General features: G+C 51.9%; 1 protein-coding gene across 2 annotated transcripts in view; it reads left to right on the plus strand.

Moving 5' to 3' along the window:
* Positions 1–25475, plus strand: part of IGSF21 (immunoglobin superfamily member 21) — a 274585-nt gene that overhangs the window by 98037 nt on the left and 151073 nt on the right. For both annotated transcript variants that reach the window (XM_088841593.1, XM_088841596.1), the window contains exon 2: positions 24145–24257. In XM_088841593.1, coding sequence (XP_088697719.1) covers positions 24145–24257 — 113 coding nt within the window. The remainder of the gene's footprint in view (positions 1–24144; positions 24258–25475) is intronic.

Genomic DNA, 25475 nt, shown 5'->3' on the forward strand with positions numbered 1-25475 from the left:
CACTGTAGCCTGCCAGGCTTCTCTGCCCATGGAATTTTCAGGCAAGAATATTGGAGTGGGGTGCCATTTCCTACTCCAGGGAATCTTCCCGACCGAGGGATCAAACCCGAGTCTCTCTTGCGTTTCCTGCATTGAGAGGCAGATTCTTTACCATTAGTGCCACCTGGGAAGCCCATGTGTATATATATATATATATGACTTTGTTATTGTGGAAACTGAGAAGTCCCATGATCTGCCGTCTGCAAGCTGGAGGCCCAGGAAAACCCATGGTCTAATTTAGTCCAAGCCCAAAGGCCTGAGAACCAGGAGAGCTGATGACACGAATGCCAAGCTCAGGACAGGAGATAAGGTTAGGAGTCCCAGGTCGAGCAGTGTGGCGGGAGAAGAAGGGTCAGATTCCTCCTCCCTCTGCCGTTTGTTCTGTTCAGGCCCTTCGTGGACAGGAGGCTGCCTACACCCTTGGGGAGGGTGGTCAGCTTTACCAAGTCCACTGGTTCAAATGCTAATCTCATCCGGAAACACCTTCATAGCCAGAACCAGATATGATGTTTAATCTGGCCACCCCGTGCCCCACTCAGGTTGACAGATAAAATTAACCCTCACAATTGGGCATGAGAGGATTTGCGTTCTCACGTCAAGTGATACTAGTGTCTCGGAGTCACGTTAAAGAGAGAGAGAAAATTTCAAAATAGTAGCAATGTCTGTCTCTGTGTGGTGATTTACAAGAGGGGATTTTTTTTTCTGTACAATTTCTAGTATTATTTATTTTCTACAGTAAGCAAATGTTACTTCTGAAATCACCAAAGGAGAAGTCATTAAAGATGAAAATATTGATAAGAACTGGGCTGTGTCTCTTCTTCCAGAACCCCGTGGGAAGTTACCTTCTCAGTGGAAAAACCATCCGGTTTGTACAGAGGACATTTGTCATCCAGGTCTTTGCCCGACTCCCTCTTATCTTACTGACAAAGAGAACGATGCAGACGCGGACTCTGAGCAAGCGAAGCCTGTGGGAGCATGACTCAAGCAGCCCACGGTGAAGGGGAGTAATCAAGAAGCGGCTTGAAAATAAAATACAACTCCAGGTTTTGTAGCCAGGAGATGCTGCTCAAGCATTTTGATTCCAAGCTCCGCTGAAACCCTACAGTCCAATTGGAACCAGGGGACAAGTGAATCAAGGTGACCCATATGCAAGATTCTAATCAAAGTGTAGCCCAGAATCAGAGTTAGGGAAAGCTATAAATGCTAACTGTTAAGGATGACTGAGAACAATACCGAATCCCACCTATGGGAGTTCTTTAACATCTTGCTCCATAAGACAATCTGTCTTAATGTTGAAGGATGGGCATGTTGATTTGTTGTTTTCATTAAAGCAGTAGATGACACCTAATGCAATGCCTAGCTCATCATAAACGCTAAAATTTTGATGATTCCCAGATACTGTCCTTGGGACTGGAGACACTGCAGTGAATAAAGCAGAGGCAGTGCATCCCCTCACAGGGCTGACATTCTATTCAGCAGGGTAGGAGGGTCTATATAATGGGCAACAGACAAAGGGATAAATTAAAATATAATGCTAGGCAAACAAATAGTGTTATAAAAAATAAGGCAATTTTAGGGATAGAGAGAGAAGGTAAGCGGGAATTTTAGAGAATTTTAGACTGGGTGGTCAAGGAAGGCTTCTGTGGGGATGGGACGGTGAATAGAGATCCAATTGGAAAGAGCAGGTAAGCTCTGTGCCTAGCAGGGGTGCGAGTATCCCAGGAAGAGGAAGTGGTAAGTGAAAAGGTCCCGAGGTAGGAACGAGCTGGTGATGTTTATGGAGAAACACAGAGGGCGGCGTGGCTGAAATGCAGTGAGTGAGGGGAAGTGCTGAGCAGCAGGGTAGTGGCGATCGGGCCAGACTTCTCTGGACAACAGCAAAGCTCTGGCCCTGCCTGTCCAGAGTGGTGGCAGCTACTTGCATGCTTGGAGCAGGGGAGTGACATGATTCGACTGATGCTTCAAAAGGATCTCTGGTTATTGCGACCTCAGATAAACATGTTATGTGCTCAGTCACTTCAGTCGTGTCCTGCTCTTCGCCACCCTATGGAATGTAGCCGGCCAGGCTTCTCTGTCCGTGAGATTCTCCAGGCAAGAATACTGGAGTGGGTTGCCATGCCCTCCTCCAAGGATCTTTCAACCCAGGGATCGAACCAGTGTGACCTGTGCTGCAGGCGGATTCTTTGCTGCTGAGCCACCTGAAAGCCCCAACATATTATGTTAGCCTTTATTGCTACCTCACATATTAAAAAGCAGAGACATTACTTTGCCAATCAAGGTCCGTCTAGTCAAGGCTATGGTTTTTCCAGTGGTCATGTATGGATGTGAGAGTTAGACTGTGAAGAAAGCTGATCGCTGAAGAATTGATGCTTTTGAACTGTGGTGCTGGAGAAGACTCTTGAGAGTCCCTTGGCCTGCAAGGAGATCCCACCAGTCCATTCTAAAGGAGATCAATCCTGGGTGTTCATTGGAAGGACTGATGCTGAAGCTGAAACTCCAATACTTTGGCCACCTCATGCGACCAGTTGACTCACTGGAAAAGACTCTGATGCTGGGAAGGACTGGGGGTGGGAGGAGACGGGGACGACAGAGAATGAGATGGCTGGATGGCATCACCGACTCGATGGACATGAGTCTGAGTGAACTCCGGGAGTTGGTGATGGACAGGGAGGCCTGGTGTGCTGTGATTCATGGGGTCGCAAAGAGTCAGACACGACTGAGCGACTGAACTGAACTGAACTGAACAAATTACACAAACTCAGCAGCTTATGACAACTCATTTCTGTAGGCCAGAAGTCCCTGTGGCCCAGGCTTAGTTCTCTGCACAAATTCAAAACCAAGGGTTGGCTGACTGGGCTCTTATCTGGAAGTTCTGCGGGAGAACCCATTTCTGAGCTGGTTAGTGCTGTTGCAGAATTCAGTTCCTTGTGGGTGTAGGACTGAGGTCCATGTTTGCTTCCTGGCTGTCAGTAGGGATCATTATCTGCTCCTAAAGGCTGCCATCCTATTTTCTTCACACCCAGAAGGGTATGATGAGTCCTTCCTGGACTTTGAATCCCTTTTGACCTACATACATGTGATGTATGATTTAGCTATTCTTGCCAGAAAGCTGGCTTTCCCAGGTGGCACAGTGGCAAAGAATCCACCTGCCGATGCAGGAGATTCAGGTTTGATCCCTGGGAAGATCCCCTGGAATAGGATATGGCAACCCTTTGCAGTATTCTTTCCTGGAAAAGTCCATGGACTGAGGAGCTTCCGTGGACTGAGGGGCTGAGTGGACTGCAGCCCACTGGGGTCACAAACGGGTAAACCCAACTGAGGGACTGAGCACAGACACATGCCGGAATGCTGTCCGCGCATGTGCGGCCTCCCCAGCGCGGGGCTGGGGGCTGGGGTTACAACGTCAAGGAAACAATACCAGTCTCCGCTGCACCCTTTTGAAGCATTTAGTAAGCACTTCTGTATTCCCAACAGTATACTAATTAGGGCTTCCCTGGTGGCTCAAGGGGTAAAATGTCTGCTTGCCATGTGGGAGACCTGGGTTCCATCCTCGGGTCGGGAAGATCTGCTGGAGAAGGAAATGGTGACCCACTCCAGTGTTCTTGCCTGGAAAATTCCACAGACACAGGAACCTGGTAGGCTGCAGTCCATGGGATCTCAAAGAGTTGCACACGACTGAGCAATTTGTGTATTAAGGAAGGATTAAAAAAAAACTAACAGAAAATTTCATCCCACCAGGGAGCTGAGACTAGTAATGCAGAAAGCAAGCCGTCAATCTGATAAAACACAAAGGTGCTTGATGCTAGAGGATGAAAAAGTGGGAAGAATCTAGGAGGGAGTGTGAGTCTGTGTTTATGCATCTCCGGCTAGACCAGTTCACGGCTCTTTTCAGGTCCCTGGCCCAGTAACTAGCAGGGGTTTTACCCCAAAGAGCACGTACTTTGCCAGCGAGTGAACAGGTGGATGAATCAGTGTTCCTCAGGGTTCCTGCCTGAGAAATAGGGATATCGGCTTTCCCACCAGGTCAGAGCGATATGCACATTTGTGAACAGTGAAGCAGGGTCAAACTCATGTCCTTTATTTATTCTGAGGGGATGTCATAGTTTGGCTTCAGTATGCCTGTAGGAGAACAGTGGGGGAAGAGCATGCACATCAAAGGCATGTCAGTGGTCATGATTCTTAAGGGCTGCCCTGAGTGCCCTTGGGAGGAAGGGCAAGGGTACAGAGGGTTGGGCATGCTGAAGGCAAACTCACCTTCATAACTCAGCAGGGGGCCTCTCTGCCTGGGAGCTGGCCAAGGGCAGGGATCCAATCCCTAGGGAAGAAAGGGGTTGACCAGTTGTCCCTTGGGTCTAGGCCTAATATTTTAATGACAACTATGGGTTTTATTTATAATATCCCCAAACTAGAAACCACCTAAATGTTCCTCAATGGTCAAATGGATAAATGGATTGTGGCGTTTCATACAACAGAACACTACCCAGGAAACATTTTTTAAAAGTGCAGCCTCGGGATAAATGGAACACGTAGGTGAATGTCAAAAGCACTGTGCTGAGAAAAAGCAGCCAGACACCAAAGGGCACCTCTTGCATGGTTCTGTTTATATAGGTGGGCCAGGAGGAAGCAAAGCTCCTCTAGGGTGGAGAAGCCAAATTAGAGGCTATCCTTGGGGCTGGTGAGGGGGGATGGCTGGAGAGGAGCATGAGAGATCGTGATGGGCCTCTGGGAATGGTTTGTATTTTCATTTAGGTGGTGGTTCGTCTGGGTGTGTAGGTAAAAATGTATTAGGTTGTTCACTTGAGACTTTACTGTATCTTATTATAGCATTTTACTGTAAGTTACACCTATAAAAAGAAAGAGTCGTTCTGGCAGTGGTGGCATCAGTCATGTGTTCAGATGCAGGTTAGCTCTGTACCTCTCTTATCTCCAGCCCTGGGAGGTCCACATCAGAGTCCTACTTAATAGATTAGAAGACTTATGCACCATATTCCAACGGCATAGAGTTAGGAAGTGGCAGAGCAAGATTCCGGTCTGTTTTTACGGACTGCCTCAAGCCCTTTCATATTGGAAAGGTTGGCTGGTTGGGCAGGACTTACCTAATACTTGCCCATGATAGATTCAGCATTCTTTTGTTAAGTTGAGCTAAAACTATCCAGTTGTTGGAGAGTTCCCCGTCCTGTTCTTGATTTCTTGTCCTGGTGACAAATTGGCCCGTGTCCGTGCAAGTCCTGCTTAGGGACCCCATGCCTTTCCATGCCCTCTAGGAAGCAGGAAACTCGGGCCCCGGAGAATGGGGTGTCTGCAGACGTCTCCACTCACCCCACCCTAACCCCTACCTAATCCTTCCACTCAGTGATGTGTCTGCAGTCTGCACCTCGGCGTCCGAAGGAAGAAGTGAGACGGTGAACAAAGGCCCAAAGAGCCTCAGGTGACGAGCAGGCACTCTGTCACCCAGCAGATGTAATGGGCTGACGCTTATCTTGCAAGACGTGTGCATTTAATAAAGTATTAACATGAAGACCAGATTGCTTCTCCTGCCAAGCGGGCAGAGCCAGATTAGCAAGGAGGGAGGCGCTGAATGCTCCCCCGGGAGGAGGGAGCCTGGAGACTGTCTCTTCTGTGAACCTGGATTCTCGCTTTGCAGAATAAATCCTTTTTGCCAAGGGCGACCGTGAAAGGACTTTCTCCTAGGAGTCTCCTATCACAAAAATCAAAATCGGTACCGGGCGGGCAAGAGAGATGCTCTGAAGGATTGAACTGATTCATTTCACAGGGGAAGAAGTTTGGGTGGAAGTCAGGTGTTAGATGCAACTGGTGCTGGGGTCACGCTGAGGGAGAATTTCCCAGCAGCCTACGCTCCCAGCTTCAGGTGGCCGACCCTGACGTCTGGAGACGCTCTTTGTCTCCTGTGCTGGGAAGTCCTGAGTGCACAGAATTTTGCTTTTCTTCCTTCATTGCAGGGTTTCTCAGCCTCGGTACTGTTGACATCTGGGGGTGGATGATTCTTGGTTGGGGCATGTCCTGTAAATTGCTGGATGTTTGGCAGCATCCCTGGCCTGTACCAAATAGACGCCCATGGCAATCCCCACCTCCACTAGTGTGACAACCAAAAATACTTCTCCAGGCACTGCCACGTGTCTCCCTGGTTGAGGGGGAGTCCTCCCAGATGAGACCACTCTGCTGTATTGGATTGTTTCTAACCGCAGCTGTAAATGAGATGCAAGCTCTCGCTGGACCAGGAAAGCTGCTGCTCTGATAGCTGAGCTGCTCGGCCTGAAGGCTCTGAACTCAGGGGCTTTGATTCTGCAAAATGAGTCCATTCCCTAATTCAACAGAGAGAAAACTGTCACATGTGTTTATTTAAAACTGATGCAGATCCAGAGAGAAAAGCCACACTTCATTCAGACCATGTCTTAAATAATAGGTTGAAGGAAACAGAATTGTTGCTGAGCAAATTCCCTTTGCAAATTTCCAGACCCTGTGCCAAAGCGAGGAAATCTAGTCTAACCCAGGTTGCCTTTCGGAAGAGAAAAATAAAAGACCAAAAAATTAAGGATTCCTTTATTGTGCCTTTAGCTTCTGAGCTCAGCAATTAATTCTTATGTGCTAAAGGACTTCTGTGTTTATGAGGCATTATTATTTAATGTAGGCCTATTTTAAATTGTAATTTTTTTCATTAAGTTGCCTCGTTTTTACTGATTAAGACCAGTTTATAACCTAGCTTAGACTGTGTTCCTTGAGTAATAACTATTTTTCTTTTAAAATATTCCTTAATAACCTCTCATCCATATTTTAAATTTTATTTTAAGTCAGAGGAGCTTCCCTATTGCTCACGAATCCGGCCTCATGGTGCTGAGTGATGTCGGGGGATGAAGGGCCCTCCGTGTGCTTTGCTTCAAAAACCTCCGTAGAGGAAACAAACCAGCATCGACCAGGAGATGGTGACTTCTCAGCCGCTATGCTCCTGAGGCTAATCCGGCCAGTCCAGAGAAAAAGGGGGCTGGTCATTGGCCCCAAAACTTTCTAGCAAACTCTTTAAAGCAGCCTTGCTGATGAAAGAGCACAGGGGGGCATGGAAAAGCAGGGTGGCTCAGGTAGGGGGATGGTGCCTGGGTCTCCAGGTCGGGGCTGCCCTGGAGTGCCAGGTACTGCACTTGGCCGGGACCATCTCTCTGTCTGCCTTTCCCCTACCCCTCCCACTCCTAAGAAGTGAGGATGATCATCCCCGCCGGCAGAAGTGGAACTGAGTCTCAGGGCAGTGAAACAGCTCACTCAGAGCCGGCCTGGGGCAGAGTCAGCAGCTGCCCCGGATTTGTCTGCTCCCAAGGCCGCGGTTAAAACTCGGCAGCAGTGTCTGCGCGCTTAGTCACTCAGTCCTGTCCGACTCTGCGACCCCGCGGTCTATAGCCCGCCAGGCTCTTCTGTCCACGGGATTTTTCAGACAAGAATCCTGGAGTGGGTTGCCATTCCCTCCTCCAGGGGATCTCTCCAATCCAGGGATCGAAACCGCATCTCCTGTCTCCTGCACTGCAGGCGGACTCTTTACCCGCTGAGCCGTCGGGGAAGCCCCTGGGTGCTGGCGTCCCAACACCCGCAGCTCCCACTCGCGCTCTTCAGACCTCTTTGCCCTCCTGTCCCATCTTAGCATCACCACTGCCCTGACAAGTAAGCACCATAACGCCCTTCAGCTGAGATGACCGAGGCCCGGCCAGAGAAGGGGAGGAACTCGCCTCTGTGTCAGTGGGAGAAGGAGAACTAAACCTGGGTTTTTGGCTTCAGGGTCTGGAGCTGTTTCCTTTTATTTTAGCACCTCCTCTGGGTGCCCCACGGTTGGCTACAGAGTCAGCCCTGGCCTGGTGGCCCTGGCCCAGAGAGGCCACCACAGAGATGGGCACGGCTGGTCGGGCATCTCATGGGCATCCTGCAACCCATCATTCTCTCCTCCGTCTTTCCTCTCAGCTTCTCTCTGGACGCTGGACAGACCAGGGATAAAGAAACGATGATCCCCATCACCCACCGCTAAGGACACTGAGAAAGTGCTCGAGGGTGACCAGCAGGCTGTCAGATGGAAGGCCTTTGAGAAAAGGCGATGGGGGACCCAAGCTCTGCTCTTTAATTGCTGTTGATTGTCCCTGTGGCCAGGCCGTTCCCTCGTTCTGTGCCCCAGCTTATCATCGATAAAATGAAAGGCTTTCGATTCAAGACCCTGGAAACCTCTTCCCTGTGCCACTCTGTGGTGAAGAACTGAGGCTTGGGCACCCAACTCAGTGTAGCGAGCCCACTGATTAATTTTGTTACTTGTTCGTTTATCTGCCTGTTTACTTCTTTTTTATTTTCATGAAGAACCTGCTGAGTCCATGCTTTGTGCAGCATAGTAGTGGGACGTGTTAGCAGAATAACAATTGGAGCAAAGCACTTTCAAACCTCAGTGACTCTTATTTTAATAATTTACGTGTTTATTATATTGCCGTTATTTGTAACCCCATGGACTGCAGCATGCCAGGCCTGCCTGTCCTTCACCATCTCCTGAAGTTTGCCCAAGTCCGTGTCCACTGCATCAGTGATGCCATCCAGCCATCTCACTCTCTGATGCCCTCTTCTCCTTCTGCCTGCAATCTTTCCCAGCATCAGGGACTTTTCCAATGAGTCAGCTGTTTGCATTAGATGACCAAAATACTGGAGATTCAGCTTTAGCTTCAGTCCTTCCTATGAGTATTCAGGGTTAATTTCCCTTACGATTGACTGGTTTGATCTCCTTGGTGTCTAAGGGACTCTCTGCAGACTTCTCCAGCACCACAGTTCAAAGGCATCAGCTTTCTTGGCGATCAGCTTTCTTTATAGTCCAGCTCTCACAACCATACATGACCACTGGGAAGACCATATCCTTGACTGTACAGACCTTTGTCAGCAGAGTAACGTCTCTGCTTTTCAACAAACTCTCTTTGTCATAGGTTTGTTTTTATTACATACAATATATTTAATATAAAGTTATTTTTATAATTAGTGGGCTTTTCTCATAGCTCAGCTGTTAAAGAATCCTCCTGCAATGCAGGAGACCCCAGTTTGATTCCTGGGTCAGGAAGATCCTCTGGAGAAGGGTTAGGCTACCTACTCCAGTATTCTTAGGCTTCCCTGGTGGCTCAGCTGATACAGAATCCGCCTGTAGTGTGGGAGACTCGGGTTCAATCCCTGGGTTGGGAAGATCCCTTGGAGAGGGAATGGCACCCACTCCAGGATTCTGGTCTTTTATAACGAACACAATAGCATTTTATTTCTCACTCATATCACTGTCTGTTGGGGGCTGTAGAAGGACATTCCATGCCATCTGGTCATTCAGATACCAGATTCTTTCCATCTTCTGGTTTCATCCTCCTCTGTATCCATCAGGCAGCTGATACAGAGAGAGGGTGTGGAGGATGGCACAGGAGATCTCTAGGGGCCTGGCCTGGAAGCCATATTCCTCTGCCAGGGTTTAGTCACATGACCCTACCAAACTGCAAGGGAGGCTGGGAAATGTATCTGGCTGAGTCTCTGGGAGGAAAAGGAAATGTGATTTGGGAAGCACGTAACACAGAGCAGGCAGGCACTGTGTGCAAACGAAGCAAGGACAGCTGCAGTGTGAACCTGGGCGACGGAGCCTGGGGCGAGCTGGTCCGGATGGAGGCTTGATTGGCAGGTCCAGCATCAGCTTCCTGCAGCAGCCTATGCACTTGGCCTGCCATCAGCCCGGGCCATGCTGCCTGATGGACCGTTTCCCTGGTTGTGTCACTTGCCTTGCCTGCATCTCAGAGGCAAGTGGAATGAATGAGCAAGCTCTGCCCTTCTCTGGCCTCAGTGTCTCCTATCCACAAACTGGGAAGAAAAATGACCTACCCTGGCTCTCCAGACCCTCCAGAGAATCCATCAGAGAAGCATCAGGTGTCTTCAAAGTGCCACAGAACAGCTTTCCCAAGCCTTCTTACTAATAGTAGAACCACATCATTATCAATAATGAAACACAAATTAATAATAAATAAACAAACTAATGATAAATAATACATATGTCATGAATAATACATTAATACTACAAGGCTTTTGAGCATCTATTGCCTCTGAGAGAGGGGAATTTGATTAGCTGGCTGGAAATCACAGAGGGGGAGTGTTTCAGAAGAGTCTGGGAGGTTTGGGAAGCCGTTGGACACCTGAAAGAGGCAGGTACATCTCCCTGCAAAGGTGTAAAATGTTTAAGGTCCCTGGTGGCCCAGAAATGAGCTGACTTTCTGCTGGGGGAGGTGGGAACCAGGAACCTGAGGGTGGGGCCTTCCTGTCTAGATGTCTTTCCAGGGTTCAAATTTAGAGACAAATCCATAAACAAGTAAGACCAAAAAAAAAAGCTTGCTGCCTCAGCAGAATTGGACGGTGTGGCCAAGGTGAGGCTAACTGAAGATGTCTGTAGGCTTTATTTCTTCATCCATGGATTCATCCATCCATCCATTCAGTAAGTATGTCTTCAGTGCCAGCAGCCCGGCCCGCATGTAGTCACTGAGTCATGCTTTCGGAGCTCATCCTCCAGGAGCTCATAGTTCACAATGGTGGCAGACAGACTAGCAAAAAAGAAAAAGGTGACTCCATGCAACATGTTCAGTTCAATTCAGTTCAGTCGCTCAGTCATGTCCAACTCTTTGCGACCCCATGTTAGTTAGGGTTATTTTTGATGCCATGAGAGGGGCACTTACCCATGATTTGGGGGTTCAGGGTGCAGGGTAGGTGAAGTTAGGGTGTATGCTGGGGAGCCTCTAGGGAAAATGGTGTCTAAACTAATATCTGAAGGGTTTATCGAAGTGATGGGGGTGAAGTGACGGTAGGTATTCCGGGCAAAAGGATGGTAGGTTCCAGGACCCAGCAGCCGGACAAAACCTGTTTCAGAAGCTCTAAGTAGTTCAGAATGACTGAGACTCAGCTTGAAAAAAGGCAGAGGGGCCAGAGATGAGCTGAAGGGAAGCAGGCTCTGATTGTGCGGGAAGGAATTTGGACTCAATTCTACCGGCAATGAGTAGACAAAGAGGGATTTGGGTCAGAAACGTGGCCTCAGTTCACTGGGCAGCAGCCTAATCCATGGGCTCCAGGGCTCCACCATTCACCAAGCCCTGTGCTGTGCACTGCTCACGCGTTAGCTCATTCTTTACTTCAGGCATGCAGCACCCGGGCTGAAGCACTCGTCACATGCCAAATATCCTACAGGGATGCATGCCAGGCCCCTGACCTTAAGAAACTGCCGGCCTGATGGCAGAGACGTACACAAAGAACCCTATGTTATATTACAGTGCGATGTGGACCGGCTGTGACTGAGCTGTTCACAGGGGACTGTGTTCTTAGACGAGGGAAGTCAAGGATGGGGTGACTGTGGCACCGAACCTGGACGGATGTGTACAAGTCTCCCCGGGTGCACCGAGAGCTAAAGGGCAATCCGGGAAGAGGAAACGGCACGGGCTAGAAGAGGAGCCCGAGAGCGTCTGGGGGGCTGGCGCGTGCGCAGCGCTAGCACAGTGAGAGGCTGATCGAGTGGGGAGGCTGAGTGGGGCCAGATCATTAGGGGCCCGGTTGGCCATGACGGAAGCTGAACTTGATCCTGAATTGGAAGGCAATGGGGTGGGGAAATTGCGTGACATTAACCAGAGAGGTGGCGTCATCACACATGCATCTGAGAAATATCGTGGAGACTCCAGTGTGGTGGAGGCATCGGGGGGACAGGGCTGGAGGCTGGGGACCAGCAAGGGGGCCGTGCAGGGTCCTGGGGGGACGTTTAAGGGCCCGCACCAAGGCAGGGCTGGTGGAGGGCAGCCGCACTTCTGAGGGCCACTGGAGAGGAAGAGCTGACCCATCTCAGAGACAGATGAGCTATCAACCTCTGCTCTTTGTTCAGAAGCTTTCTCTCCTTCAAGGGCCCCTCCACCCTCTGCCCCACCTTTGTTTCTTCTGCCAAGGTGAGGGCTGACAGCACCTGTTAGCCCAGCAGGGAAGGGTGTGTTTCACACAACTCCCAGCACCTGCCTGAGAGATCCGGCTGCAGTAATTGGTCTGCTGTAGTAACAGATATTATGGCCGCAATTACACGACTGCAGCGTTCAGGGAGGCTGCCGTCGGTGCTGCGCTGCGGCGTTTGTCTTCACGAGACGGGGCGAACTCCTTTCTTCATGGGTGGTGGTGCATGGAGCTCCGTTACCAGGCGGAGATAAACCCCAGCCCCGCAGAAAGGGGAGGGTGGCGTGGGGAATCCTGTGACCCGGACTTCTGTGGTCCTCTCTGCAGGTGGAGCAGAGCTGGGGGAGCGGCTGCCACCACCGACTGTCTGTCTGCCCCAGGTCAAGTCTCGATGTGGTCCAAGCTGGTTCCCAGGGAAGAGGGTCCCGGGAGTTCTCTGCACCACGTCTGCACTCCCAGACATGGGAGAGGGCGAGACCCTGCCCCTGTCCTCAGGGACCATCTAGTCTGGTGGCAGAAACAGCCCCTGCCCTCTGATAGAAAGATGGCGTCCCGTCGCTTTTGACTCTTCTCTGGTTACTTTGAACCAACAAGTGACAACTTGGATGACACAAGACAGGCACTTCTGGGCCAAGGGACTGTCCAGAGCCGGGTTCAGAGGACAGTGTGTCAGGAGTGGGAGGGGACAAACTCACCCATCCAGCCTCAGGTCACTCACAGCCCCAGAAAAGGTCTCAGATTCATCGCCCGGCCTGCCCGGAACTTTCTGCTGGCTTTGAGCTTGAAAATGGCCTCGACTGTCAGTCATCTTCCTGCTCCAAATGGAAGTGCTGTGTCCTGCTGGTCTAGCCTGGTGTGTGACCCCACTGCACCACAAGAAAGATTTTTTGAGTGCTTCTGGGCACGTCATCCCTCTACCCACTCCTGTTCTCAGATTCTCCACTTGGAAGAAAGGGCCAGGGCTTCCTGTGGGATGGTGTAAGAGTGGTGCATTCAGATCAAAAGACCTTCTTGCCAACCTTGGTTCTGTGTGATCATGAGAAAGTCATTCCATATCTCTGAGCCTCAGTCTCCTCAACTCCAAACTGCGGGTGTTATTACCCAGGGTTATGATAATCATCGATAAGATAATAATTATAGACATCCTTTGAAAGTGGCCAGACACCATATATTCATTTGCTTATTTTTTTTTCATTCATTTAATATATGTTTATTGAGCTACTATTAAGTGCCAGGAACTGTTCTAATTTCTCAGGGACAAAGTAGTGATTAAAAACCACAAACCCAAGGATTTCTGGTTATGGTGAAATGGAGTCAAGACCAGCATCTTTTTATTTTCCATTAACTCAGCTATGAAGCCCAGCAGAACGTGTGGACATCCATCTGACAAATCTGAAACATAGACACCAGCAGGCAGTCTGGGGAAGAACACCAGAATTCAAAGTCCTACTGAAGATTTAATGTGAATAAGACCTAGGGTCCCACAAGGTCATCCTTAGAACGTTCACGACACAAACTGAAAATCACACAACATAACGACATACACAGAACTGCCGAAACCTCAACTCAAATGAGAAAAGATGATTCATAGACGCCAGTGATGAGAGTAACACCTATGCTGGAATTACCTAACAAGGAGTTTAAGGGAACAAAAATACTTGAAGAAACAATCACAGATCATCTTGAAACAAATGACATAAAGTTTCTGTAAAGAAATAAAGGACATAAAGAAGAGCCAGATCGAAATTTTAGAAATGAAAAATACAATAACTGAAATTTAAAGACTCACTGGATGGACTCAGGAAGAGGATAGAGCAGACAGGAAGAAGTCAGCAGACTTGAAACAGATCAGTAGGAATGATCCAATCTGAACAACAGGGAAAAGAAAAAGGATTGAGACACACGCATACGCACACACGAAGCCTCTGCTCGCGTGGAGCTTGCGCCCAGTTGGGTACTGGGGTTGCGGGGCTGAGGGTGAGACGTCAGCAGATAATGAACAAACAAATACATATCCGGAAGTCATCAGTTCGGTCCAGGCGCTCAGTCGTGTCCGACTCTTTGCGACCCCATGAACCGCAGCACGCCAGGCCTCCCTGTCCATCACCAGCTCCCGCAGTTCACTCAAACTCATGTCCACAGAGTCGGTGACGCCATCCAGCCATCTCTTCCTCTGTCGTCCCCTTCTCCTCCCGCCCCCAATCCCTCCCAGCATCAGTCTTTTCCAGTGAGTCAACTCTTCGCATGAGGTGGCCAAAGTATTGGAGTTTCAGCTTTAGCATCAGTCCTTCCAATGAACACCCAGGATCGATCTCCTTTAGAATGGACTGGTTGGATCTCCTTGCAATCCAAGGGACTCTCAAGAGTCTTCTCCAACACCACAGTTCAAAAGCATCAATTCTTCGACGATCAGCTTTCTTCACAGTCCAACTCTCACATCCATACATGGCCACGGGAAAAACCATAGCCTTGACTAAATGGACCTTTATTGACAAAGTAATGTCTCTGCTTTTTAATATGCTGTCTAGGTTGGTCATAGCTTTCCTTCCAAGAAGTAAGCGTCTTTTAATTTCATGGCTGCAATCAGCATCCACAGTGATTTTGGAGCCCCAAAAAATAAAGTCGGACACTGTTTCCACTGTTTCCCCATCTATTTCCCATGAAGTGATGGGACCGGATGCTATGATCTTAGTTTTCTGAATGTTGAGCTTTAAGCCAACCTTTTCACTCTCCTCTTTCACTTTCATCAAGAGGCTTTTGAGTTCCTCTTCACTTTCTGCCATAAGGGTAGTGTCATCTGCATATCTGAGGTTATTGATATTTCTCCCGGCAATCTTGATTCCAGCTTGTGCTTCTTCCAGCCCAGCGTTCCTCATGATGTACTCTGCATACAAGTTAAATAAGCAGGGTGACAATATACAGCCTTGACATACTCCTTTTCCTATTTGGAACCAGTCTGTTGTTCCATGTCCAATTCTAACTGTTGCTTCCTGACCTGCATACAGGTTCCTCAAGAGGCAGGTCAGGTGGTCTGGTATTCCCATCTCTTTCAGAATGTTCCACAGTTTATTGTGATCCACACAGTCAAAGTCTTTGGCATAGTCAATGAAGCAGAAATAGATGTGTTTCTGGAACTCTCTTGCTTTTTTGATGATCCAATGGATGTTGGCAATTTGATCTCTATTTCCTCTGCCTTTTCTAAAACCAGCTTGAACATCTGGAAGTTCATGATTCACGTATTTCTGAAGCCTGGCTTGGAGAATTTTGAGCATTACTTTACTAGCGTGTGTCATAAATACTTTAAAAAGAGAAGCGCAGGGTAGAGAGTTAGAGAATGACAAGGACACAATTTTATATAGACAGGATGATTAGAAGAGGATTCTCCACGGCAGAGGCATTTGAGCAGAGGAAGTATTGAGGTCTTGAGCCACGTGAGTGTCTGGGGAAAGATTGTTCTGAGGGTGGGAGCAGCAGGTGCAAAGGCCCTGAGGCAGGGATGAGCTCGGAGGAGCCAGGGATCAGCAGGGTTCACTGTGTGTGGAGTGAAGGAGGCAGAGGGCGAGGGGAAATGAAATCAGAGGGATGGGCAGCGGTGAAGGTGGGCACAGAGAGACCAGCTGTGATGCAGGGCAATAGACCAGCAGCTTCCCCAGTGGCTCAGCAATAAAGAACCCTCTAGCAATGCAGGAGCCATGGGAGACATGGATTTAATCCCTGAGTTGGGAAGACCCCTTGGAGGCGGGCACGGCAACCCACTCCAGTATTCTTGCTTGGAGAATCCCATGGACAGAGGAGCCTGGCGGGCTCCATGGGGTGGCAAAGAGTCAGGCACGACTGAAGTGACTTAACATGTGTGCACACAGCTCATCTGCTGCAAGGTACCTGGTTACCTCTGCTGGCGGGAAGGCAACAGGAGAAGAGAGGGACACAGGACCCCAGCTGAGCACAGTGCTCCAGGAGAGACAGGACACTGCTCAGATGCAGCAGCAGCTCTGGCCCCTGGCCCTGAGCCTGCCAGCTCTAGCAGTTGCCCTGCTTAGATGGCACCCACTTTCCTGCTCCAGGGCACTGCGGGTCCAGCAAGTGCTGCTGGGCGTGGATTCTGCAGCCTCTACCCATGGCTCCCGCTACCTGTGGTCTCTGCTCTACCCTCTGGGCTGTCTGTTGACCCCCTTGTTATGTCTTGTGTCCTACCATCCCCGACGGGGTGGCCACTCACCAAGAGGGGCTTCCTGCCTGACCTCTGTGGGGAGCCCTAGAGGATGCTCTCAGATGACATCAACATCAGTCCAAGCAGACGTGGTCAAAGTGGCAGGTTCAGAAGGCATCTGGGGTCAAGGCCCCTTCGGCTGGGGCTGCCTCGGACCCCAGGGATGAGGCACTTCTGAGAAGGCCCTCCTGGGAACAGCACCCGCTCTCGTTAAGGAACAGTCCAGAGGAAGGACAGAATTAATTCCATTCTTCTTTAAATGCACACGCAGATCTGGGCACTATTCTAGCCATACAGGTGACACAGATGCAGACAGCTAGTGGCCCTGAGTATGGAGAACACACAATGGACACATCATCACACGGAGCTTCAAGTGTCCTAAGCGGTCGGAAGTTGGGGTGATCGAGGGACCGTGATAACCCGGGGAGTCAAGGAGAGCTTTCTTGTGGAAGTGAGGCCCCTGTGACTCCCTGAAGCATGAGCAAGAGTGAGGCCTTGGGACAGAGGGGACGCCTGCGCCGGGCCTGGAGAGGAGTCAGGGTCCACACATGATGAAGAGCAGACACAGTAGGACCTGGCTGGGCTGTGAGATCCAGGCCTGAGCCAGCTCACCTCACTTTCTGTGGCCCGGCCTCCCTTTCTGTGGAGCAATGGGAAGCTCTGGAGGCCCTTTCTGAGGCCGAGGAGCACACTTTAAAGAAAGCACACTGGCTGCTGTTTGTGCAGGAGGATTGAAGGGCATCCGTGGGAGCAGGAAGCCCAGGACAAGTCCTGATCTCGCAAGTTACACCTTAAGTGGCGCCAGCACCTAGCAAGCATGCCTGAGCTGGGGAGGAGGCCAGCGTCTCCTCCCACTGGTCCCTACAGCTGGGAGGGATGGATTTCCTTATGACTGAAACAGGTGGAGCGGCTTAGTGATTTAGCCCTTGCCATGGCCATGGTAGGCTTGTAACTATGGTGACCAACTTGTCTTGGTTTGCTGGGCACTTTTAGTTTTAGCATTAAAAGCACTTGTCCCAGGAAACCCCTCGGACCTGGGCAGACTGATACAATCACCCTGATACAATTCATGCCTCTTTTCACTAAATCACGGTGGGCCTGTGCCCCTCCCACAGAAGTCCTCCCTGGCTGCCCTGTACCCTTGGGGCCAGACATGAGCTGGTCCTCTGGACACGCCCCTCACCCTGAATTGGGAAGAGGGAGGGGCGCAATGCGGGGATGTCTCGAGGTGAGTTTCCGAGTTTCCGGATAGAGGAGCCGTTTGTCACCGCCTCATTGGGAGGGTGCCTGATTCCTAAACATTGCCTGCGACTTTGCTGAATGTGTCTTAACGGGAGCGGCGTAAACGCTGTCAGAGATAAGAGGGTGAGAGTGACGGTCCCGTTCAGGATAATGAACTGCTTAGTTAAGATGAATCCGTTTCCACTCCTGATCCTGCTTCTCGATACCGTGCTTGCTGGGGGTCAGGGGGTGGGGTTGGGGGGCTTATGCATCAAGGCTGATTGGTGGCAAGTTTAATGCCGGGAAAGACAGAGCTCTGTCTTTAGCTGGTGGCTGATTCATGGACGAGCTCAAGTCTCAGAGAAATGGAGCCGCGTCATATATGCAATGATGGTGTCAGGATTTGAGCTCAGTGAACATCTGACATGGGACTGATCAGAGCTGGAAGACCTCAAAAATATAGTTCACCCCTCATTTTGCAGATGAGAAAAAACAGGCCCAGAGAGAAGGGCGGTCACCTGAGGTCCCAGAGCCGGCGGGCCTCACAGCTGAGCCCAGACCCATCTCCTGTGCTTGTTCCCCTCGATCCGCTGCCTCCTGGTGGCTGCGTGGGCCCATCTCTCCCATCCCCGCACTTCCCACCCATCCAGGGGCTTGATTCAGTGATCCTGGCAGAAGGAGGCTCTTTTTTCACGTATGCATGAGTTTATTTTTTAGTTTAAAAGAATTATTGAAGTATAGTTGATTTACGATGTTGTATTTATTTTCTGCTTTACAGCAAGGCGACTCACTCACACACACACACACACACACACACCCTCTTCTTCATGTTCTTTCCCATTATGGTCTGTCACAGGGTATTGAATGTAGTTCCCTGGACTGCACAGTAGGTCCTTCTTGCTTATCCATCCTGTATGTAATAGTTTGCCTCTGCTAATCCCAAATTCCCAACCCTTCCCTCCCCTGCCCCTGTCCCCCTGGCAAGTACAAGTCTGATCTCTGCATAGAACAGGGCTCTTGGGGGCTCCTGTCTTCAGCCTGTCCTCTGCTTCGTGGGGAGGACTCCTCGTGGGTCCCCTGGCTCTGACCGCAGTCTGGATGGGACACCTGGCTGAGAGGATCAGCCCTGAACCTTCTCCCGCTCTCTGACTAGCTTCCAAATGTCAGATCCCACTCTTCCCACTTCCATCCAGGGAGGGACCGGCCTTCCTGGACAGCAGGGACGGGGAGGGAACAGGGATCTGGCGGAGGCTCAGGGGTGCCCCGCTGTGGGCAGGGCTCATGATGAAACTCCTAAAACATGCTTCCCCATGTGGAACGTCAACATTACACATGGGGAAACTGAGTCCTGAGCAGCCACGTAACCTGCCTACGTGATGGCCGCGTCGTGGGTAAGTAACTTGAACCGGGTAACTGACATCAGACTTGCCGGAGTCTGTGGGTAGGAGATGCGGAGGGAGTAGGGGAGGGTGTTTTCAGAAAAAGCACCGAGGCAGGGTCTCCGGAAGGCGATGGACACCTGTGAAATAGCAGCTGGAGGAACGGCCGCTGGAACTAGAGGAGAACCTTCGCTGCGCTTTTCTTTTGCAAAACACTCCTTGGCCGTGAACCGTCCCTCTCCCCTCCCCAGCGTGTGTCTGTGTTTGGGAAGGTGATTCTCACCTGTGACCCAGGTGTTGACGGGTGATGCAATCCTCGCCTGGTCCACAGGTCAGAAAGTCACTCTGCCGCCTGCTCTTCCCTCCCTTCCCCGCCGTTGATCCTGCCTCTAGACCCCACAGCTAGAGCCCACGCATTGCCTGAGGCTTGTCCTGGCCTTGGCTAGGAAAACTCCAGAGAACACAACTTCGTGGTAAGGCTCTCAAGCCTGGTGGGAACGGGGCCCCCCATCCGTCGCTGGGGCCTGCCCCCACCCCAGACCACTGTGTCTGCAGTCGCCGTCTCTCCCTGGTCATCTTGCCCCGCTGAGAGCCAGGCCCCTGCTGAAGATGCAGTCCACACAACGGCCAATCACAGGCGGGCCCCAGAATCTTCACGTGACCTGCAAGTTTCATGATTGCTCCAGGCGGTAGCAAAGGAAAGACTGACCTCAGAGTCAGACAGATCCGGGTCCAAATCCCAGCTTTGCTGCTTACCTGGCAGCAGTATTGAGCCGGGCCCTTCATGCCTCTGACCTGCCATTCCTCCTCTGAGCAGAGAAGTAGCATTCACGGGGGGTGTGAGGACCGAGACTGCCTGCTCCGAAGGAAGCTCAAGCAGCAGCACTCACACGCTTATTGCAATACTCCACTGGTATTAATGAAACTCACTTTCCAGAAGGAGGGGCAGATGTGCAAACAGACAGTCCCCCTCCGCTGCGACATATGCGGGAATCGCAGCATCTCACAAAGAAGACTGCCTCAAGAGCTGGTGGAAAAGCGGGAGGGACATTTCTGGGAAATCCAGAAAGTGCCGTGTGCCCAGGGAAGGAGGTTTTAATCCTTAGAACTGAGACCTCCTGCCTCGTCTGTGGCCTGGCCCTACCCCTCCTCTGCCCCAGCCGCTCCCAGGGGGTCCAAGAAGAGGAGGGTCCTCAGCTGGGAGCGATTCACCCCCATCCCCCACCCTCTGTGACTTCAAGGAAGGAGACTTCAGAAGTGGGAGCCACAGTCACTTCCTGAGGGCGGCGTTTGCTAGTGCTTGTTCCAGAGGGCTCCGCAGGGCATGGACTCGGGGTTCTGCAGGGAGAGTGAACGCCTCCTGAAATCCAGCACCCTAGGCACCTCACTCGCCCCACCCTCATCCTGGCCCTGCGAGATGCTCAGTCACGGGGGGGGGGGGGCTTCAGAGGACGCAATGGTACAGAAAGCTTCCCAGCACTGCCTGTTTGGGGAACCAAAAGCACACTCCAGCCTCAGGGCCTTTGCACGGGTGACGTCTTCTGTCTGCAATGTTCGCTCCCTAGAACCACACGAGGCTCACACTTTGCTTTCCTCTGGCCCTTTCAGAAAGGCCTCCGGGGCTGCGCGCTGTCCAGACCGACCCTCTCCCACTGCTGTCCTTCGCTCTTTCCTTCATTATGCTCCCCGCCTGTTGCCTCACATTGCGCCGGGCACATTTCCCGTCACTTGTTCCTCTGGCTTCTGTCCCTTCTGCTGGAAGGTCAGCAGGATGTGCCTGTTCCCATTATGGTATCCCTAGCGTCTGGCGCAGTACCAGAAGTGAACGTTGCTGTTCAGCCGCTAAGTCGTGTCCAACTCTCGGCAACCCTGTGGACTGCAGCGCTCCAGGCTCCCCTGTCTTTCACTATTTCCCAGTTTGCTCTAATGTCCCTTGAGTCAGTGATGCCATCCAACCATCTCATCCCCATCTCATTTCATCCTCTCCTGGGATCAGAGCCAGGGGACCCACGAGGGGTCCTCCCCACGAAGCAGAGGACAGGCTGAAGACAGGAGCCCCCAGGAGCCCCGTTCTATGCAGAGAACAGACTTGTGGTTGCCAGGGGGTGGGGGCGGGGGAGGGAAGGGTTGGGATTAGCAGAGGCAAACTGTTACATACAGGATGGATAAGCAAGAAGGACCTACTGTGCAGCCCAGGGAACTACATTCAATTCGCTGTGACAGACCATAATGGGAAAGAACATGAAGAAGAGTGTGTGTCTGTGTGTGTGACTGAGTCGCTTTGCTGTACAGCAAAAATGAGAGGAATAAGTCGCCGCCTTTTCTCGCCGTCAGTCTTTCCCAGCATCAGGGTCTTTTCCTGAAGAGCTGGCTCTTTGCATCAGTGGCCAAAGTATTGGAGCTTCAGCGTCAGTCCTTCCCATGAATATTCAAGGTTGCTCCTCTCTAGGATGGACTGGAAGTGAATAGATTCTCAATAAAAACCAGAGCTGCCACCATTTCCTCCAGTGCCCACTGGACTCACACCCGTGATTCCCTCAGGGCTCACCAGGAAACGGTGACCCTGCCTGTTGGCGTCCCCCCGCCCCGCCCCCGGCCTGCCTCACATGCATACACCATCTGTACCTGCCTTGGGCTGGCTGGAAGATTTATGCATCTGAGAATCTGTCCTTTCTGTCTCCTTCCAGTGGGAGGGGCCGTTCTCTTGTCTTCAGCTCCTCAGCCATCTGGACAAATGATGCTCATCTCAACTGCAGTTCCAAAAGTGAGACCGCCCCAGCCCAGGGTTAAGGCAGCCCTGCTGGAAAGGTGGGCACTGGGTCAGGCTGGGAACTGTGCAGAAGGGAATTAGGCCCTGTTCTCCTGTCACGCGCCCTCCCCATAGCAACACACCCTTGTTGTTGTATTGGATGGGAAGTGTTGCTGGCCTGTCCATCATTAGCTGCATGTGGCAAGGCAGAATGGCGCTCAGAGTCGGAAGGTCTGGGTCTGAATCCCAGCTCTGCCACTGACAGCTACGTGGTCTCGGCAGGTTCCTTAGCCTCTCCGTTTCTGTGTGGGAAGTCGGACTAATCCCAGCTCCTCCCTCCTAGGACTGTCATGACAATTAAGTGAGTGAGTGTGTATTAAGCACGGAGGCCAGTGTCTGGCACAGGACGGGTGCCACGGACATGGGACCCACTGTTACATGGGAACCACGTGGCTTGCCCAGAGTCCTCCCTCCCCTTGGGGTTCCTCCTCCGGCAGGCGGCCTCCTTGTCTGTCACGGTTTGGCACCCGCTGGGCTTGGGGGCATCGCTGAGCATCCAGGCTGGGTCAGGTGTCCCCTCTTCCCTCCCCTAGCCCCTCACGGTCACCTGCCATCACCCTGGTCCAGTGGGGTCCTGTTGTGAATCTGCCCCTCCACTGTCCATTCCCAGAGAGCAAGGCAATGCTAAGCCGCTCTGCTTCCCGGGTGCGGCCCAGGGCCTGCTCAGGGCAGGTGGCAGCACGACTGGTCAGAACACATGAGGAGAGAAGGCGCCAGAAGACGGCCCTCCTCCAGTTAGCTCAGTCACTGCTCTCGTGGGCCGCGTGTTCTCCGGGGCTCCCTGCGAGCCTGACCTTCGGTCTAAGTTAGAGGCCACCTGGGGTGAGCCCCCCTGCCCACCCCGCTTCACTCCCTTGCCCTGGGCATTGGGAACTGAAGTTTTGGACCACACTGGTGAGTCTGCCTCCAGCTTCCAGATTGATCCCCTCAAGGTCGATTCTTCTTTTTTCCACAGAATGTTGTAACCATTAAGTTCCAGGCAGGGGTCAGACCCCTGGGCCCCATCTGCTCAGGTTGCCTGCACAATTGAAATCCCTGAGCCCATTCTGGCTAGTTTTCTCATTAAGACAATCGGATTGGATTGATCCATTAGATCAATGGTTGGATATCAACCGGCAGGAAGCCAAGACGATGAGCCTGGTTGATCGGCCCAAGAATGAGATCCCCCGCCAAGCTGGAGCGGGTTCCTTGCCCTCACGATGGGGCTCTGGGAGGCAGAGGGGTGGGTCAGAGGACTCAGCAGGCTGGACTTTGGTGAGGAGGCATCAGTGTTGCCCGGGTGTGTCCATCAGGAGAAGAGCCCCAGCTCCTGGGAGCTGGGCAGAGATTCCGGGGACAGCTGGTGTGTGAGAAATGCCATCTGTGCTTGCGGACAATCGAGACTCCTTCCCAGGTCGTCAGCCCATCACACACCCCCACCCCCACCCCAACTGTGGCCCAGGGCTGCAAGGTGTGTGTGATGGGGGTTTGGGGGTTCAGGAGGCAAAACAGCAGCTTCCCGGGTCTCTGGTCCTCTCTCACCAGGAGAAATTTTTTGAGGCTGGAAATGAAGAGGTACCTAGAACACCAAATCGGCGTTCCAGGGTCTGGGTGCGTGGGATGCTGATGGGGTTTGAGGGTTGGCTAAGGGACCCCTCTTCAAATAGGTTTGGAAACGCTAGTGTTAGCCACTCAGTTTTGTCTGACGCATTGCAACCCCATGAACCGCAGCCTGCCAGGTTCCTCTGCCCATGGGATTCTGCAGGCAAGAATATTGGCGTGGGTAGTCATTCCCTTCTCCAGGGGATCTTCCCAACCGAGAAGTCGAACCTGGGTCTCCTGCATTGCGGGCAGATTCTTTACCATTGGAGCCTCCATGGAAGCCCTTGGACATGTCTTTCAGCCTGTTCATTTCCTACAGAACTGACGCACATTCTGTTCAGTTCAGTTCAGTTCAGTCGCTCAGTCGTGTCCGACTCTCTGCGACCCATGAACCACAGCACGCCAGGCCTCCCTGTCCATCACCAACCCCCGGAGTTCACTCAAACTCATGTCCACAGAGTCGGTGATGCCATCCAGCCATCTCATTCTCCGTCGTCCCCGTCTCCTCCCGCCCCCAACCTTTCCCAGCATCAGAGTCTTTTCCAGTGAGTCAACTCGTCACATGAGGTGGCCAAAGTGTTGCAGTTTCATTAAGCTTTCTAAACGAAGGGGGAGGAGTAGTGTTGGGTGGAAGGTCTGGGCCATCTTACAGAAATACACTGAAGCACTTCCTCCAGGAGTCAGCAGGGCCTGCTTTCACGGGACAGTTCATCCCAAGGAGTGTCTGCAGGGTTGACGGGACCCGTGAGGGCCTGGGAGGTTCTCGGAAAGGGAGGCACCAGTGAGGAGGAAGCCAGGTGGGCGAGCGCCACTCACGGCCCCGCTCACGTGGACTCCAGTGCAGACAACGCCCCCTGCAGCTGGGGAGGCCGCCTCACCCCACCCATGCGCCAGCCCTCCGGGTCAGCCCACACCCTCACCACCGTCTCCCCTTTCCTCCGCAGGCTACTTGACTGTCAACATTGAGCCTCTCCCGCCCGTGGTGGCTGGTGATGCCGTGACCTTGAAGTGTAACTTCAAGACCGATGGCCGCATGCGTGAGATCGTGTGGTACCGGGTAAGTCACCTCTGTGGTCCGCCCCCCGCCCCATGCCTCTGACCAGGATGGGGGGTAGAGTCCCCGAAGCCTCTCTGGAGACCCTCGTGGCATTGTTGATGCCCTCAGCCCTGACCAGCCCTGAGCTGTCCTGTGCCCTCTGCCTGACCCCAGTCCTTTGCTGAATCCCTCCGTAAAGATCCCTCTGCTCAGTCTTCCCTTCTGACCTCAGAGTCTATCTTGTCCTGGCATCTTTGATGTTCCTAACATGCCCTTACGCTCCGAGCCGAGTATTAGTTACTAACGTTGAATGCACTGATTGCAGTGTGATTAAAGAACCCTGAAGGGTGAAATTTGGGGCATGAGGATTTGGGTAATGCTTTTGGCAGAGGAGAGAGAACAGGACTGCTTCTTGCCTTCTTAAAAATTAAATTACAGATGTAGCCTGCCTTCTAATCTGATTGCACATAGGACTGGTGTCTGGCACCCCAAGGTCTAAGGAGATCTGAGACGGGATGTTGATAAAGATGAGCAGATGCCCATCTGCCCAGGGCCCTGGTGTCGGCAACAGGAGAACCAGCTTGGGGTCTTGGGAGCAAGTGTTGGCCTTTGTAACCACCGAGACACATATCTGTGTGTCTGGACCAGGCATCCCAGCCTGGTCTCGCTTTGCCACGAGGAAGTCGAGGCTGGCTGGGTTCCGGAGAAGCTGAAGTTGGCACTGACTTTCTTGCCATGTGGCATCCAGCTGTACATAGAACAGGGTACCGCCATCTTGGGTTAGGTGGAGAGCTCCGCCTCTATGAGCTACAACAGGGGTTGGCAAAACCCTCCGGTGAAGCCCGGATAGTAAACATTTTCCTCTCTGGGGGCCCTATGGTTTCTGTTGCAACTACACAGTTCTTATCCAGGGCAGAAGCAGCCACAGACAGCATGTCGATGGAGCCGCATGGCAGCGCTCCCGTAAAATGTTACTTACGGACACTCGAATGTCGTGTAATGTTCACGTGTCACACAGTCTCCTCCTTTTTTATTTTTTCAACCATTGAAAAAAGTAAAACACCAGTCTGGGCTCATGGGTCACACAGAAACGGGCTGCAGGCTGCGTGGGTCCCCCGGCCATAGGTTGCCAGTCGCTGATCAAAACCCGACCCTTCTCCAACCTCTGCTAAGTTGTGTTGCCCTTTCTTCAAAGTGAAACCAGCGGGCGCCACAGTCCAGCGGAATTGCTCTGGAGGT

Source organism: Moschus berezovskii, chromosome 2, assembly GCF_049115385.1.
Source record: "Moschus berezovskii isolate FMDL1 chromosome 2, NW_MosBer_1.0, whole genome shotgun sequence".
Lineage (NCBI taxonomy): Eukaryota > Metazoa > Chordata > Mammalia > Artiodactyla > Moschidae > Moschus > Moschus berezovskii.